The sequence below is a fragment of the Anser cygnoides genome, chromosome 2 (assembly GCF_040182565.1).
Source record: "Anser cygnoides isolate HZ-2024a breed goose chromosome 2, Taihu_goose_T2T_genome, whole genome shotgun sequence".
Taxonomy (NCBI): Eukaryota; Metazoa; Chordata; class Aves; order Anseriformes; family Anatidae; genus Anser; species Anser cygnoides.
The window spans coordinates 98,641,445-98,660,450 of record NC_089874.1 but is presented as its reverse complement, the minus strand read 5'-3'; the positions used below and the strand labels follow the sequence as shown (position 1 = coordinate 98,660,450).

The window sequence follows — 19,006 nt, the reverse complement described above, 5'->3', positions numbered from 1 at the left end:
GTACTGTACTCAAATACTGCTGCCTCAAGCCCACCAAGATGATGTCTGGGATGTACCTTGTTTCCCAAGAGAAGCAAAGGTGTGTTGGCCTCTCTTGATTTTGGCCAAAGAAAAGGAAATACAGTCCTATCAGAAAGCTGAAAATAAACAAGAAAAGTCTTCTGGTGGGAAAAGTGAAAATACAAGTTTCAAATGGCTAAGCCAACAACTGTACAGGCTCTTCTTTTTGGGCTTCCTGATTTCCGGTCAGTCTGAAAACTGTTAAATCTTGGCAGAGGAAAAAAAACTAACTATACTTGCTTGATAAAGATCAGGGGAGAAAATGTGAGAGGATCTAATGGATTTACAGCTGAAGTTTCCAAAGCAAAGGATAGCAAAGACTTATAGCATCTTCAGCCACATTAATTTGGAAGTTCAAGCTTGCAAGTGAAACCTCCTGACAAGGCACTACATGTTATTACAATGCAGCCTTTTTCTGTTAATAATTTTTAAATATTTTTTTTTAATTTTTAAAAAGAACAAAGAGGTAGAACTTGGTGAAATTAAAAAAAAAAATGACTCAGGAGCTAAGGAGATAAAATGGAAATTCTCATTTCTTGAGAAACAGTGGCTTAATACTAAGCTGCTAGATTATACTCTAGACAAGAAATGTGGGCTAAAGAATATTTTGTAACTTTATACTCTCTACATAAAACATATTATTGTGAAAAAGGCAAAAAATATTAAAAATACTGATACTCCAGAGTGTTTATGCCAAGAGCAATAAAATGTATAGCTAGCACAAGAACAGACTGAGAGGTCAATGAGGAAATTGCAGTCATCCAGAAAAGCCATGCAAGGCAGTGTTTATTGTTGCTGTTTTTCCTTCTTTATTTCTTTTTTTTTTCTTTTTTTTTTTTTTTTTTCTTTCTCTTGATTTAGAGTTAAAAATAAGAAGCCAACACTAAGGTCTCAGAGAGATTCAGCTTCTGACTATCTGCACCTGAGTGGCCAAGCCCTTCCTGAGTGCTGTCTTCCGCACAACTGCTGCAGCTGTATGCTGCCCACAGCATAGGCATGTGGCTTCTGTGCCCCTGCTTAGATAACTGCAAACTGATACATGCTGTAATTATGTCTAGAGAGCATTTTGATTAAGCATTATAGCAATTTCAAGCATATTTTGTAGGCATTCAGGACTCACCGGCAGGAAGCCTTCTGAGTGGAATAAATGAATTCACATTTTCCATGTATACAGTAGCCATTGAAGCTTTCTGAACAAGGTATGTGGTTTCCAACATAAATGTCTTCTCTTTGATCACTGGCATCTTAAAAAGAAAGATACATAAAAAATTAGAAATGGTGTTTGATATTTATAAAAAAATCTCAACCAAGAATAGCTGAGAAATGTCCTTAAAAGCTCATTGTCAATAACTAAATACAGAATAATGAAGCAAAGGCTTAAGGGTGAAGTTTCGGAGACACCTGCAGAGATTTGGTAGGATGCATCACACTGAAAAATGATCCTCAGAGACATCAGAAAGTGCTTTTTTTTTGTCAGGTTTCTTGAAAGGAGAAAAATATTCATGACAGAAACAACCTGATGCAGGATGATCAGCAGAAGTTGTCAGTGGCATTGTAGCAAAGAGCTAATAGATAAGCATATAAAGCCTACTCCCATGTCTAAACAGAGGGAAAAGACCTGAAGGTTTAGAATGAAGTATCTTTACTGGGTAGAAAACAACCAGATAAAGCCCTGTTCTGACTGGTATCACCAGCTGTTACAGCTGAAATTGAACATATTACAGCTGTCTTCCTAGGGAAGTGTGTTTACAAACAGGGAGCCTCAAAATAATGCGATGAGCTTAAAATACTCATTCTGTTGGGAAAGATATTGGGTCTGACTATGAAGGCGTTAACTTTCTTCATGGCAGCCCCTGTGGTGCTTCGTTCTGGATTAGTGGCTGAAGCAGTGTTGATAACACACCAGTGTGTTGGCTGTTGCTGCAGGGGGTTTGTGCAACTGAAAGGCCTTCTCTTCTTCCTACTCTGCCCTCCACTCCCCTTGAGTAACCTGGGGGTGGACAAGAGCCTTGGAGGGGACACAGCCAGGACAGCTGACCCAAATTGACCAAAGGGGTATTTTGTACTATATGACATGGATGCCATCGCGCTCTGCAATGGAAACTGGGGTTTTGGTCTTCCCAAGGTAGCAGTTGTTCACAGACTGGTTGGGCATCAGTCAGCTGGTGGGATGGTGTGAGTGATGGCCTTTGCATCACTTGTTTCTCTCTCTCTCTTTTTTTTTTTTTGTCTCTTTTATTAAACTGTTTTTACTTTGAGCAATGTGTTTTTCTCACTTGTGCTCTTCCAGTTCTCTCCGACATCCTGCTGAGGGGTGGGAGGGGGTCAATGAGCAGCTGGTGGGTGTTTAGCTGCTGGCCGAGGCAGCCCAGCAGAGGAAGGCAGTCCCTTCTGCACCAAGGCCTGCTGTACATCTGTCACATGGCTAAAACTATCTAAAGCTGCATACATTTTCAACCATTTCCCCCCACATTGTTCTGTAAAGAAGTCCTAAATACAGAACTTGAAATTTCATAATGAACTTCTCTAAAGTGCTGGGATCTAAAGTTATGGATGTAATTGTGGAATTATTCTCATTTCCATGGCAATAGACTATGGCACCACAAATACAAGATTATTATGAACTGCAGGTGCAAAGCAAAAAGGGAGTGTGAAGAAGAACTCTCCTATACATTTGCAGGTAATTCAAATAACACTAGAAAGAAAGAGAATGTATTTATACAGAAAAAGATAAAAAATAAAAAGGCGTACTGTTGTTTTAGGTTTTCCCTGAATATTTTCTGGAATATTTTCTGATTTGTTCCAGGAAAAAAATAAAAAATCTAAATATGAGAGGTTTCAGATATAAGGAAGCCTGTTGGTTCAAGCTATGCTTCAAAGATACAGAAGACTTGATGCAAGGGAAGGACATGACAATATATCTGATATTTCCCTGTTGGAATAGATTACATTGCGGTATGTCCAAGAGGAGAAAACTGGTTCATCCCAAAACTGTTGCCTCTCTCCTCCTCCAAGCAGCTAATTACTGTTGTATCTGTCCCAGTCAGAGGCTAGTAATAAGGTACATACAGTTATATTAATCTGTCCAGATGGCTGCTCCGTGTCTGTTTTTAATGTATACATGAATGCAGAACATGGGGCCCAGTGACAGATGCATCCCCTGGAAGGTGGCCAGGTAGCCACAGCCACCCAGATCAGCACACCCAAATGTATGCTAAGCAAAGAGATGATGTCAAATGCAGGAGGTGATTCCTAGAATAAGATAGACATTTAGCCACTCATCTATGGGAATCAATTTTTAACCTGAGAGCCAGCCAGACTGCTTCAAAGTGAGAGATATTGAAAGAGTGATCAGATACAAAAGTTCAGATGTTTCACCAGAAGGAAGAGGCATGCACAGAAACTGAAACTCTGATGCCCGTCTTGGCAGGACAAAAACAGCAGTCCAGCTGAGTCAGGGAAGAGAGAGATTTCTGATGTATCTTTATGTAGATTCTCGTACTGCAGGAGAAGGAGACAGCCCTGTCCGTGCTTCTAAGACCAAGAGATACTGCAGATTCAGAGGAGAGGGTTTGACAAGAGTAACGCACAGTACTTTAAAGCAAAAGCAAATGGATAGAAGAGTGGCCTGTTCTCTTATCCTGGAAGAAAAAGACATTCAAAGTACTTCATTTCAGGCTCTCACTGTCTAAAAAGACTTGACTACCACATAAAAAAATATTCAAAACAATTTTTTTTCACGATGTACTCCCTTTATGCACATCATTTGCTGAACATGAGACTGCATAAACTATATCCAATGCTCTTCCTACTTACTAGATTTCAAGGACAATTTATATGCAATGAATAAAAGGCTGTAACTTCTTCCAGATAGGACCCAAAGACTGTGCTTCATTAATCACATAATAAGATGTATATTCCACTCAGTGCCTTTTATGCTTTCACAATATAAGTGAAAATCGACATTACATCATTCCAACTGGTAATAATATGGAGTGAAAATAAGAGAATTTGTGAAAAAGGAAAAATGCACAGGGCTTTTTGGCAATGAATGGGTTTTCAGGAAGAACACATGGAAAGTCTAAAGCCATGACTGAATGGATTTACTCTGCAAGGCCATGGGAGTGCAAAGCAAGTATAATGAGAGAAAAAATTAAAGGCCAGCACTAACAGAGAAGGTAACAGTGTTATTATTTGTGAGAGAAGAGGGTGGAGGCAAGGTTAGTACCTATGCAGATCTGCTCTTTGGCGATAACTTGAGAGAGACAGAGGTGTTTTGTCCTGGCCAGCAACACTTTGAGCTAGAGTCATGATATGCAAAGGCATATTTACTCTGAGAATGCCCCTGACACAAAGGAGGTGCTAACAAGTAAAATAACTGAGCAGAAAGCAAAACTCTTATTTTGTTTATCCTAAGAAATTAATTCATAGAGGTAAAACATATTTAACCAATGTGATTTAGCATCTTGATTTACATGAAAGATACTAAGATGACCAAACAAATACAGAATCTGCCAGTTTTGTTTTTGTTTTTTTTTTCAGAAGTTTTCAGAAGATGTAGGGTCACAGGGGGGTTGTGTCATTTCATCAGGAATGTCACAGCCTGGCATCTTGCAGTAAAGGCATTTTCACAGCACTTGGCAGGGGTCTAATCCTGTGACCGCCGAGTAGGGGTGGTGAGCAGCCGAGCATCTTAGAGGAATACAGCAGGCATAATTCACAAATCCCACATATCTCCTTCTTGCCAGCCTTGCAATGACAGTGCTGCAAGAAAAAAGCTGTTCACGCGTCTGTCTTGGCTACAGAAATCAAAGCTGTAAGGCAGACAAGAAGGGACCTCCACACTGTCTTTTCTCATCTTGTGAAACCGTAACCAAACAGCACAAAGCCAGCACGATACCTTTCACCTCTGGCCGATACTGCATGCCGTCGTCTTTCTTTCCAACTGTGTTTGTGTCGTCTGCTTCTGGATGATAAATAAATGCATGGATAGGTATTAGGAAAGGCTTATTTCCAGACCACTGCATACATGTCATTGAGAAGTCAAAATAATAGTCGAAGTATTTTAACTGCAATAGAAGCGGACATAGTCCTTCCACGCATACAACCAGAACAGTATCAAGTAGAGTCAACAACCCCAGCCTCTAGACCAATACAGGGCACACCTCAGCCTGTAGGCTTTGAACAAAATCTCTTCCATTGTACTGAGGCTAGCTTATTTTGGTTCAGAGATCTGTTTTTTTGTGGCTTTTTTTTTTTTTTTTTGAACCATCCGAGTTACAGATCTAGAGGTAGCCAGCAAAAGGATGGTAGAATCTTGTTATTTCTATGAGATGGTCCTAAATGCGATTTGCCTTGATCTGGCTGAACCCAAGACCCCAAAATGGAAGAGTCCTCAACATGATCAACAACACACAGGGTAGCAGTCTAAGGGTTTCAGTGGGCCTTTCCAACACTGGAAGAGGAAGAGAATAAATAGTCATGCAATTGGGGCCTGACTTTACTCACCTTGGAAGTACATTGTACAGCCCCAGCAGCAACAGTGAGCATTTCCCTCATATCACATTCCCTTTTCTCTCCTGCTTCTTACTAACCCCTCCTGTAAGGCTATTGCATAGGTTCTCCTAAGACCTTTTGCTGTCTTTTCAGGTAACAGCAGCCAAAGGAATGAAAAGTTTACATAAATATACCACATCGTATATACGTAGTGTAAACATACATCTACATGGGGAAAACTAAAATACAGGTGGGGAGTTCACTGATAGTGAGAAAAACTAAAATACAATTCCCTGCTAGCTGGATCAGTGAATTCTAATTTAAAATGGAAAAGCTCTACCAAGCTTATTTATGTCAGAATTTATGTTTATCAGAGAAAGAAGATTAAACCTACCTGAGCAGTGTCCAAGATGCCTGATGTCGATCTGTTCTTGCCTCAGACAGGATGCTTCTCTAACAAAGCATGGATTGTTATATGAACTTCCATCAGAAGCACAGACAGGATTAAAACTGTATCCACTGCAGTCTATATTGCATACACACCTGGTAATTGAAACAGCAAAACAAAACTGACATCCAGCAAGCAGAAAGTAAGGAATGTTGTGTCTTGAGTAAACACTAGCTGACACATTAATACCAGCTTCCTTCACACAGGAGAAGAGCAGGTTCCTCGAGGATGCTGAAGAACTTGCTGACACCTCAGGTTTCCAAGCAGAGTTTACAGAATCATGAATAAGTGCCTCAGTGTGCTTTTTAATAATGTAGTGAAGTTTCTTGTCATTTTACTATGATATCAGTCTCATTGATTAACAACCGAAAAATGGTAACACATTGCTAGGAAGATTTACTACATGAATAAAAGAATTTGTGTTTTCTGTCCTCAAGTGTGAACAAAAGCAGATTAATATGCCACTTTTTGGGCACTGTCAGGTTCCCTAAGGAGCAGGGGAAGAAGACAAGGACTCCCATTTCTGCTAACGGTTAAAGGAGGTTTTATATATATATAAAATACGCATATAAATAAATATATATATTTCAGGGGCTGAACAAAATCAATATGCTTGGTCAACTGTGTTATTTCAACAAGACATTCATTCATACCATTGAAAGTTAATGGTGGATTCATTATGTTGTGTTTAAAACAGAATTATGAGATCTAAATTATTTCGTGTTGCATCCAAGCAAAATTTTGATCGTGTTAGACAAAGCATTTTCCATATAATTTGCAACTACGGATCATAAATCAGAAGTCAGAAAAAAAGATCTACCATGGAGCTGGTCCCTAACCACCCAAACATAGGGGAGACAAAAGCTTGCCTAAGGCTCTGGCTTGCCTGTTTTCAGCTTGATGGTTCTGCTGCCCCAACAAAAGGTTCAGAAATTTGGCATGTGTGAACAGCACCGGAAAACTTTCCAACCTTCCAAGCCCCGACCCTCTTATTTATTTTGCTCAATATATTATTTTTTATCTGAACCTCTTGTTTTAAATTTGCTTCACATCGCACTGCAAGGCCTCCAAGAAGTGTGGCTGCAGGACAGGGGAGGCAGTGGTGCTGTGAGAGCAAGAAGGAGGTGAGAGCTCTGCATCTTCTGAGGAAGGCGTGCTGTCCTCTCCTTGCCAGAAAGCTCCACGCAGGGCACATGTGCTCTGACTGCCAGGAGCTGCCACTAGCTTAATCTCGACTCATTCTTGTAAGACGCAGGGTGGGAAAAAAAGCAAGCTATCTACTTGCCAGGATTTTTTATGTTCTTTCCAGCTGTTCCAGATACAATTAAATGATTAAATAGATGTGTGTGTGCCTCAAGTCCATAACAAATCTTGCAGCAGAACCTAATTCCATGCTGCAAAAAAACTGAAGGTGGCCAGTGTGCCTTTTTCTCTTCTCTCTTTCCATGACCACATTTTGCTTCTATATTATTTGTGTCTTTAAAGATACTACATTTCCCAGTAATATTTCAAACCCGTGAACTTCAGATTCTTGCTGGACAAATGAGCATCTCTAGTACAAATGGATTTTTATGTGTGCCTTCCGACAGTTAAAAACTGCCCCAGCAATGAGTAACACACTGAGTCTACACATCTTAGGGACCCACCTCAAATTCCTCTTGAAGTCCCTAAATATCAACAGGATTAAGGTATTACTTTTTCTTTTTTTTTTTTAATATATATATTATTATTATATTACTTTTTTTTTTTTTTTTTTTTTTTTAGAAATGGGAACTCAGCACAGTTATAAACATTAGGCCCGAGAAAGGAAGTACTATTTTGTTTATAGTTTATATGCTCCCACATGACTTTATGCTCAATAAGCCTAATGAAGAGTTCATTAGTTTATATGCAAATAAAAGGCATGTAGCTCAGCAGTTGTGCACATTTAAAGAATGAAGCTAACAGAGCTAGTCCCCATTTGTGTGGCACTGCCTATGTGCTTACTCAGGAATCCCTGCTGCACCTGTGTGCCCATCCTTATCCCATTTATTTATATCTCCAGACAAATTCCATCTGTGTTTCTATGCCCAGACAGCTCAGTTCTGTCTGTGGTCATCATCCAAGGTCCATAGCTCCCTACTTACTGTTGGTTCTTGTCAGTCCTTGTGACAAATAAGGCAACTTTTGAAATCATTTTTTTTTCTTTCTCATGGTGACATTACAGGTTAGAGTTAAAATTGTTTGGAAACTGCTTGCATTTCCAAGCTTTGTTGTGTTCAGACTTAACACCTAGTGTTAAAAGCGTACTTTCTTATGATTGCAAAATGCTTGTTTTGGGAGTAGTTGTGAATTCCTAGCTGTTAACCTCAGATTACCGATAATCACTCCTAGCCTTAACTCCAACCACATAGCTAACGTACAACAATTTCTTATCATTACTTAAAATTTACATCTAGGTATAGGAAAAGAAAAGAGAGCAAAACAACAACAACAACAACAAATGAGGAAAGCTTGTGCTACTTCTGTCAGGACTGGGACAGCATCAAGCAACAGAAACTCACCAACCAGCCGTAATGGACTTATAACTGCTCCGTGTCCTTCAAGCAGAACAGAACTGTGGATTGCCAGAGGGTCCCCAGTGGGGTCTGTTGTGGTCTTGAGGTTTGATAAACCATCAGCACCATCATCCCACCCCGAAGGCACTTTCTGTCACTGGCCCTGCACAGCAAACTGCTCAGAGTGGGTCTGGGCCCAACCAGGCTTTACCTGAGAACCACTGAGATCAGGGCATTTACACCCTGCCCGGTTACCCCACAGCCTCCCTCATGTGCTGCCTGGGCAGGGCAGCATTGGCTAGGTCTTCAATGCCTTTCCACACAGGAAGGTTGGGCAGAAGGTGGTGGTGGTTCCTGCCCAGCTACTGCTCAACTGGCTGCTGGCTGTCACCAGCCACTGATGGCCAAGCTGCTTGGCAAAACCAACTGAAGTCCAGGAGCATCTCCTGGCATGGGCCTCCCTCACCTCCAGGATCTGTCCCTGACTCCAGATCTTCCCATCCTCATCCCAGGACCCTTCTTCTTTCCAAGACCATTTTCCTTCAGGACCTATCTGTGGTGGTTTTACCCAGCTTGGCAGTCAAACTCCACCACAACCGCTCTCTCACTTCCCATCCTTAAAAGAAGAGGGGGGAAGAAGAAAGTATGTTGAAAAGAAAAAAAGGCTCATGGGCTGAGATCAGATAATTTAATTAAGAGGAAAAGAAAGAGGGGAAAAGCAAGCAAAGACTGTGCAGAAGCACAAAGAGATGAAAAAATTATTCTCTGCTTCCCACCAATGAGCGATGTTCAGCCACATTCTGGAAAGGAGGGCCTCAATAAGTGTAGTGATTTTCTGGGAGGACAGACCTCTTCATAACGAGAGCTCCCCCTCTCCTTCCCCTTTCCCACCTTTTATTGCTGAGTGTGACACCACATGGTATGGGATACCCCTTTGGTCAGTTTAGGCCAGCTGCCCTGGTGATGTCCCTTCTCCACCTCTTGCCCACCCCCAGCCCACTGGCTCTGGGGGGTTGGAGGAAGTCTTGATGTTGAGCCAGCACTGCTCAGCTATAGGCAAAACATTGGTGTGATACCAGAGCTGTTCTAGCTACAAGTGCAGAGAACAACACTGTATGGGATGCTGTGGGGAAAGTTAACTCCATCCCAGCCAGACACAGTACCCCCTCTTCTGTCCAGAGCCCAAATCCTTGGTTTCCCAGTCTAGATACACCGTCTGCAGGAGTGCAATGCACCATCATCTTCCTTGGGGCTCTGTACAGAAGAGATACCACCTCTGGGTGGCATCTCTCTGGATGCCACAACTGGGGCATTCTGCTATTTGGTGTGCACTGCCACAGAGGAGGTGGCTGTCTTGGCAAGGGTAGATTTCCCATCAACAGACGGAGATACCCTGCACCTCCTGCACAGAAGGTGCGTGGTGGGATGACATGTGACAAGGCGCATGGATGAGTAGCTCAGGAGGCTGAGCCTTGAGCCTCTCAGGCGAATGCCACTCTGACAGCTATGTTTATTCCTCGGGAGTGACCCTACAGTGGGATCAGGAAGGCTCTTGGGAAAGAAAACCCCAAATCAAGCAAATTTTCACAAAGAGTAATTATTCAAAAGTTGTTATTGTGAAAGCTTCCACAACAAAAATGTGACGGCACTTTTCACCCGCACCACAGTGTCTTTCTCCTAGCTCTTAGTCACTTATTACTGCTTAAAGGAGTAACTTCCAGCAACAGTTGTCTAAAGTCCAGCAGTTGTCCAGGCATAACCTTTTGTGTGAAGCTGATTTTGTGTGAAGCTGATCTTGAACTGATAAAAGTGCGGATAAGCGTAGCAAAGTATGCATCAAAGATAATAAAAAAGCAACGAAAAAAGCCTCCACTGTTCCCCCAGTTGCTTTTTCAAAGCGTCAGTCTTACCCCAGACTTGCCAAAGCCATGCCATCTTGGGTAAGTCAATCATCTCATCCCAATACAGGTCGAGACTGTGGCAAGATCTTAGACCTACTGCTGGTTCTGGGTGTTTTGCCACCATCACTTGGAGGACTGCACAGCTCCAAGGGCCTGGGCGGTTATAGGACAGCGGCCACATTCCACATGGTTGTTGATATCCTTTCCATCTGGGGAGGTAGGATGGCTGACCTTCAGAGATTGACAGAGGTACCTCCATCAGTTTTCCCTCCACGTCTTATGGTGGATTCAACTCCATGGGCTGCATGCTGTTTTCTGGCTGACAGGCACGCCTGGGCACCATGCTCTGGACTGGCCAAATGGATTGCCTTCAACCCACAAAGCTTTTCTTCAGACCAGGGTGCCAAACCATGGGGTCGTCCACTTCCATGCCTATGTCCCATGCCACTGTCTAGTTGATTTCTGGCATGCCTGGGCACCGTGCTGTCCTCATTTTGGCTAGGATAGAGTTAATTTTCCTCCTAGTAGCTGGTAGGGTGCAGTGTTTGGGATTTAGGATGACAATAATGTTGATAGCACCCTGATGTTTTAATTGTTGCAGAGCAGTGCTTACACTAAGCCAAGGACTTTTCGGCTTCTCACACTGTCCTGCCAGCGGGCAGGCTACGGGTGCAGCAGGAACTGGGAGGGGACAGACCCAGGACAGCTGACCCAAACTGGCCAAAGGGGTATTCCATACCATCTGACGTCATGCTGAACAAGTAATATGGGGGGCCTGGCTGGAGGGGGACAGGGAGGTGAGGGTACTGGCTGCTCAGGGATAGGCTGGGAATCAGTCAGCGGGTAGTGAGCAATTGCATTGTGCATCGCTTGTTTTGTACACATTAGTAGTAGTAGTACTATTATCATCATTGTTATTTTCCTTTATTTTCTGTCCTAATAAACTGTCCTTATCTCAACCCACAGGCTTTCATTTTTTTTCCTGCTTCTCTGACAGTGGGATGATCACCTTCCTGGTCCTGCTGGCTACAATATGCCTGATACAAGCCAGGATGCCGTTGGCCTTCTTGGCCACCTGGGCACACTGCTGGCTCATGTTCAGGTGAGCATCGACCAACACCCCCAGATCCTTTTCCTATGCACAGCTTCCCAGCCACTCTGCCCCAAGTCTGTAGCTCTGCATGGGGTTGTTGTGGCCAAAGTGCAGGACCCGGCACTTAGCCACGTTGAACCTCATTCCACTGGCTTCTGCCCATTGACCCATCCTTTCCAGGTCCCTCTGCAGGGCCTTCCTACTCTCCAGCAGATTGACACTTCCCCCCAAATTGTTTTTGTCTGCACCAACTCATACAACACTCAGATGGCTATGGTTCTTGCTTTTTTTCAAGATATACTTCCTACTGGTTTTAACCAAGAGGCTTGAAACAGATACTTAGTCTTCCAAGTTGATGTCTTTCTGGAGAGGGTTGCTGCTTAGTGTCCTCAGCAAATGTTTTCCCTTGTTTATTCTTGGAAAGTTAACAGGATGTATGCAGATGTTACCCTAATGTGCCAGGGTGTAAAGAAAGAAACTTATCTTCGTCACTTGTCAGCAGACAGCTGACATCCTAAGGAAGATGGCACCAACTTGCTTTTCAGAATCAAAGAGAGGTTCAGTTTTCCTGTGATAAAGTACTTTTGGAAGTTGAATGTGCATCATTCATCAAGATCATTACTTAAGCAGAATAGCAGTTGAATTTCCATAAAGAACAAAGTGATATACCAACCAAACAAAAAGAAAGGTGTTTTCAAATAAGTAAAAGTGAGAACGCACAGCTCATTTATAAGGGGCTACCAGGTGTAACAAGGAAAACTTGTTTAGTAAAATGATGTGACATATTTGAAACAAGCTCAGGCTGTAAGGGCACTTGCTGTTATCAGTAAATTAATTAGATCCCCAGAGATAAGAAACACATTTCAAGGCTCCTTTTTGTTTTCAGGCACAGGTGCACATTATTTGATGGAAATTCTGCCTGCTTAAAACTATGGTAGATTCAAAGAAAAGAGGAAAAGCATTATATGTTTGTGGAGTTGACTTGGCTACTGAGAGAGGCCAGCCATCCCAACTAACAGTGCAGGCTGCATCTAGGATTTTCCACAAATGTATTTTTATGGATGGACTTCACAAAGAGTACTCCTTGCTATCCCTTTCCAGTATAATGCAATAGTAAGCTTTCTCAGCTATTTGTTGGCATGTCTGTTTACAAATATGGAATGGAAATAAAAGAATAAAGCAAAGTGTATGAAATGCAAATAGACAGGTAAGTGTATGCTTGATGGAGTAAATTTAGCTGAACTGAAATAGCAGGGGTGTTGCAATTGCAGTTAAGAAGATAACAGAGTGTGATAAAAGCAAATGAAGGATTACCTTGTGTTTGATGTTTCTTCCCTTGTGTGTAATTCTTCACAGATGAAACATGAACCAAGAAAATCTGGATTTCAAAGTGATTTCTCTACCTATTCAACTAGAGCGGAATGTTCATTAGTTTTTGTTTTTTTTTTTTGATTGGTTGGTTGTTTCTCTTTTTTTTTTTTTTGGTGGTTGGTTTTTTGTTTTGGTTTGGTTTTAGTCCTTTTGTGGCACTGAGAATAGAAGGCCAAGAGAAGTAGATCTCAGTTTGGCAAGCTTCTGTGCCCTGCTTGAACACCCTTTCAGTCTTCAGTTCTGCTCAACAAATCAGAATACCATTTAAATACCATAGACTTCAGCTACTTTTGAGCCATCCCTTCTGTCTGTGGTTTAATTTAATGGCTTTCTCTGACCACTATAGAAGTTTGTTCTCTAACCATAGTGATCTTCTAGCAGCACATGTGGGGAAACTGGTACTTGTTTTCACAAGAGTGACCTACCCCCACCTCCACCCTCAAATAACATAAAACTTCAAAGAACTGGCACACACTGCTGAAAAGATCTTTTAAAATATACATTTTAAAAAAAAAATCAGGCCTGGATTTTTATCCACCTAGGATCTGTTCAATTTTGTAATAGTCCGTATGATGAAGAGATCATTATACTATTCATTTCATATCAGAATTTACTGTAGGCCAATTATACATAATTCAGTAATCCCACAACACAATCCTAAATCCCTTTTTTAGGTTGATTTCCTTTATTGTTTTTGTTGGTTTGTTTTTTTTTTCCCCTCACAGACACTTAGCATTTTTGTTTTTGACTGAACTAGGAACCTGTGAATTACATTCACACAGGATTAAAATATAATTCCTTACAAATACCTACATACAGTATGATATTCCTAAAAGGGTCACAAAATGTTGACTATGGTAACTGAGTGAAAAAGTGGACAAAAGAGGCAAGTGTGACCAGTATGTCGTACTTCGGATTAAGTTTTTCCCTGGAAGACAATTTCTAGACAAGATAGAGACCAGGACTTCAAAATGTTTGCATTGGTATTTCTAAGTGTTAATACTTACACTTGTGAATACCTGTTTCAGCCACTGTAAAAACAGACATTATATAAATCATGAGCCAGTTGAATCTATATGGCACTGAGACACATTTTATTTCCAAAGTAAATCTTGTAAAATGTTAATCTCAAAAGGTCTACGTTGGGATCAGTTGTCAATCTTTCTTTAAAAATCTGCATTATGAGTCAAAACGGATCTTTGACAGCATAGTACGCTTTATTAAAAAAAGACTATGTGCTCAGAATCTCATTTCCATATTTCTTCTGTTAAAAAACAAAATACAGTTAAAACTGAGAATATAACACATTTGAACTTGTACAATAAAGTTAATTTTGATACCAAAAAAAAAAAAGAAAAAGAAGAAAAAAAATGACAATTTAAACTAATGTTAATGAAATTTATTTCAGCCATTTAGGCACTGATGGAAAGGAAGGTTGTCCCTGAGCGTATGATGGAGGGCAAGGCCCTCCAAATGTGGCCTTGAAAAGGTGAACGAATGGGCCAGCAGGAACCCCCGAAGTCTGAAGACAAAGGAAAAGTCCTGCACCTGTAGAGGAACAAGCCCACACCACAGGACAGACCAGGGACAGACTGGCAGGGGAGCAGCTCTGCAGAAAAGGCCTGAGGGTCCTGGGAGGCAGCAGGCTGACAGGTGCCAGCAGCATGCACTGGCATCAGAGGTGACCAACTGCACCTTGGGCTGCGTCACAGAAATGTCAGCACAGAGCAAGGGAAATGGATGTTGCCCTTCTCTCCACACGCATGAGGTCCCACCTGGAGTACTCTGCTCAGTTTTGGGACCCCTGGTGACAAGAGGTATTTTGAGAAACTGGAGAGGGTCAGGTGGAGAGCCATGAGATAGGCACAAGGTTGAAGTGTGTGGTGGGTAAGGGATGGCCGTGTAAGGGTGCTAGGCTTGCTCAGCCTGGAGAAGACACAGCTAAGGAGGTGACTGACTGCTGTCACCAACTGCCTCAGAGGGATTAGTGAGAAGACAGACGGAGGCTCTTCTCAGAGATGCGTAGTAGAGGGGTAAGAGACGACAGTCACAAGTTGCAGCAAGAGAAAGTCTGATTGAACACAAAGAAATTATTCATCAAAGTAAGAGCAATTCAGCCCTTAAGCAGGGGAGGCCATCAAATCTCCCTCTGTGGAGATGGTCAGACTTCTTCTGGAGGAAACCCTGAGTCTCCAGCATGAACTAGCCCTGGTTGCAGTTCAGAAAGAGAGGCTGGGCCAGTTATCCCCTAGAGATGCCTTCCAACCTAAAGTATGCTACAGTTCATTATTTCATTCTGGATATTATTCTCCTGAAGTTACAACATACTTTAGAAAATGCCTTAAGATGCTTACTAGCTGTTTGCAGATTGTTTTATTCAGATATCTAGCAGTGCTTTGACATGCAAGAAGAAAGAGACATGCCACGTAATATGGAGTGCAAGAACAGGGGATATAACTCCTTATAAGCACCACTACTTTTTATTTTGGAATGATACTTCACATTTCGAGAAAAAATGTGAGATGAAACTCCTAATCTTCAATTGATTCTGTTTATTTTGAAATACCAATATTAAAATGTTCTACCTTACTTTGAGAATGAGTTTTGGTATGTCTAAGAAGAAACTTATGGAAAAAAGGACCAAGATAATAGCAATAAGCTTTAAGAGTGTGGAACTTAGGATCAGTTGAAAATTGAAGTCTTCTGAAGAAAAATATACTTGAGAGCCCACCTTTCTAATCAGGACACCCCCCAAAATTCACAAGTATGCTTATGCTATCAGTGTCTTTGTCAGTGCTGCAAGGGGCTATTGAAAAAAGTTATTCAGCACTCCAAGGACTGTAAATAATAAATTTGGTTTCAATCATACGCAGTAAACTAAGGCATAATGTTGTTTAGAAGCCTTATAAAAAATTTACATTAAGCATTATTTGTCTGAGAAAAAAAAAAAAATCACTAGGCATCTTTAATAGCCACAATAGTATTATAAATATTGATATACACTGCTTTCATTGAAGAAAGATGTAAGGGCTATGCTAATGAAAATGATTTTGCAACCACATATATGCATTTATTTTACATTCACACTGGATTAATATATGTGTTTCTATATTTATTAGTACACCATTTTCTGATTGAATACTGATAAGATGATCAGTTTAGGTCTATAACACGACCAGTAGAACTGAAAAGTCTGATGTGTGCCAAGTTGAAACAGCAGTCTGGTTATCCCAAAGCCTATCAACATGAAATTGTATGTTTTGGTTACTGCCCTACTGGCTTAACCCATCAGGTTCCAACACAACAGTGCTGCTCTCAGTAGCCCCAACTTGTGTGTGGCCATCTCCAGCTCCACTTCTCAACTGGATGTCATTTTCAGTTTCTAATTCAAGCAGAAAACACACACCACCCTCATGCTGCCTATGTCTTTAGGCTTCTGGCCAGTTTTCCACACAAAAGTTTAAATTTACCAACCTTACATGACCTTTTTTACTCCCTTAAAACACGTTTCGCACCGTTATGCCTAATATGTTGCCTCTTCAGTGCAGTGGAGTAAAATTCTGTCCAGAGAGACATTTTGATGGAAAAAAAAAAAATAGAAAGCATGATACTGACCAATTGGGCTCAGATAATGCCTTTTCCCATGACATATAAAATGTATGATTCAGCTTTGTTGCTAAAGGGAGAAAAAAATAATACCTAATCCACATGAAGTCTATTGTCTGCAGGCTGTTACTATAGACCCACAGAAAACTACTGTACAAGCAATATGGCATGGTATGCCTTTATGCATCTTAACACCAGTGCATCCACTAGTGATTGTTTAAGCTCTCTAAAAGCCTATACATAAAATACCAACTCTTTGAAATACTTATAAGATATATGAGAAAAGAAAAGGAAAAAAGTATAAAAAGTATATTTCTGTGATGTTTCCTCAACCCGATTCCTTTTTATATTTATATGAAGAAATATTACATAATATACTAATTTGCATACACATGAACATTAATTTTCTAAATATGGCATGCAGTTAATGACAGCCATCTGCTCAGACTTCACTTCTTTCTCTTAGTCAGTCCACTTAAAATTAACTTCCACAGTTTTTGCAGAGGCAGTGGAAATGATAAAGTTGTTTATATTTTTGTATTCAATTTACCATGAATTGTAACCACTTCTAGTTTAGATAATGTCTCTGGGAAACCAAATAAAACAAAGATACAAATCTAAAACCTTGTGCTAAGCCTTAATTCTTCAGACTATTCATGATCTTGTGTAATAAAAGCATATGTCGCAACTTTGATCAGAGACACCCATAAAGCTTTAATTCCAAGCTTGAAAACTAAAATTTCCCAACTCTTTCAAAGAGGAAAGTACAGTTTAAGAACAATTAAAATAAAATAACTAACCTGTAACACAGAGCACACCTCAGGTGCATACAACTACTCTTTTTGAACCTTGCTTTTAGAAAACACCAAGCTTAGATAACTACGTGGAATCAAAGAATAATTTAGGCATGAAGGGCTATGTAGAGGTCAGGTAGTCCAATCCTCCGCTCAAAGCTGGCTCAGTTGTACCGGGTTGTCCAGGGTTATGTCTGGTCAAGTTCTGACCATCTCCATAGACACCTTGCCAGACACCTTGTTCCAGTGTCTGACCACCCCTGGGAGGAAACATTTTCCATCGTGTCAAATCAGAACGTCCCATGCTATGACACATACCCATTCCCCTTCTTGCTATCACTGTGCACCTCCTAGAAGAAAGGACTTAGACGTCAGCAATTCCAACTCTAAATAACAGGAAAAGCCAAGTGGTTGCTTCTATGGTCTTGTTCCTGCTATGTTGTACAAATTACCCTATAGTTTCCACTGAAATGTGCCATCATTTTTTTGCATAGGACTCCCACATCTTTTGAGGCCCAGAAGATGAACCACAGTCCATATGAAATAAAACTGTCTTTGGTAGGATCTTTCCCTTATCAGGAGAAAATCTGCATATGCTGTATTCTAGGCTGCTGTGTGGCTGGCCTGTTGGCAGGACCTGGGATATCTCATTAGTGCTAGATCATTTATCTCAAACCACTCAACACTTTATGGAAAGGATGTCTCCCACTAATTCACTGTCTGTCCTCAGGCTAATCATTTTATCTGTAACTTAGTTTATTCATGAAATGGGAGTGCAGATATCATTTTACTTCTCAAGAGCACTCAGAAGAGAAAGGAACTGATATTTGCAACATCTCAGATTGCACGGTTTGGAGAAAGGATGCAAAAATGCATAATTTTATATTTACTGTAAGCATTAGGCAGCATCTCATGAATATGGCTAGAGATTATCTACTGAACAGTAGGAGACAGTTCAGCTAACTGATTCTGTTATTATCTTGAAGATGAGTCCTCTTAAAATGTGTTATGTAATAACACAGATAATTTTAAACATTTTAACATCACAAAGTCCAAGCAAGGGCTATCCAGGCCTAAGAAGTCTGCCTGAACAGAACTAAAAGTACTTTAATTCAGTAGCTATTACCCCACTATCTAAAAAAGTTACAGTGGCCATTCTCGTGGTTTAAAAAAGAAAACTCAAGATAGAATCCTTTTTTTTTTTAATGAAATTAAGGCTCTTGCATGGTTTACTAGAACTAGGAGTGATAATGTTAGTAATACAGTACAAAATTTTTCTATGATTCTCTGTATGCCCCCTTCCTGGAAGAGTTCAAGGCCAAGGTGGATGGGACTTTGAGCAGCCCGGTCTAGTGGGAGGTGTCCCTGCTCATGGCAGGGGATTGACTTAGATGATCTTTAAATGTCCCTTCCAATTCAAACTACTCCATGATTCTATGAAAATTATATTAAATAATAAATATGAACCTAGTGCTTATACAAGTCTGATGAAAAGTACTCGTGTTGCCAATAATTTTATATCTAATGTTATAATATTAAGGGGGTAAAGAACATGTTGAAACTCAACAGGAAAAGAAGTCAGAATAAGATGTAAAAAGTGTTCTGGAAGGATGCTGTATCAGAGCTTCTCAAACAGATTTCCATCCCATCTTCTGCCAGGTAAATAATTGTTTTTATATTACGAATAAAAGGCACCAACT

At 40.8% G+C, this 19,006-nt stretch overlaps 1 protein-coding gene across 1 annotated transcript in view; it reads right to left on the bottom strand.

Annotated features, from left to right (window-relative positions):
- Positions 1 to 19,006, bottom strand: part of TMEFF1 (transmembrane protein with EGF like and two follistatin like domains 1) — a 128,537-nt gene that overhangs the window by 7,375 nt on the left and 102,156 nt on the right. Inside the window, exons 6-8 of the mRNA XM_048079575.2 lie at positions 5,951 to 6,099; positions 4,961 to 5,026; positions 1,181 to 1,304 (exon numbers count right to left, since the gene is read on the bottom strand). Of these exons, the coding sequence (XP_047935532.2) occupies positions 1,181 to 1,304; positions 4,961 to 5,026; positions 5,951 to 6,099 (339 nt within the window). The remainder of the gene's footprint in view (positions 1 to 1,180; positions 1,305 to 4,960; positions 5,027 to 5,950; positions 6,100 to 19,006) is intronic.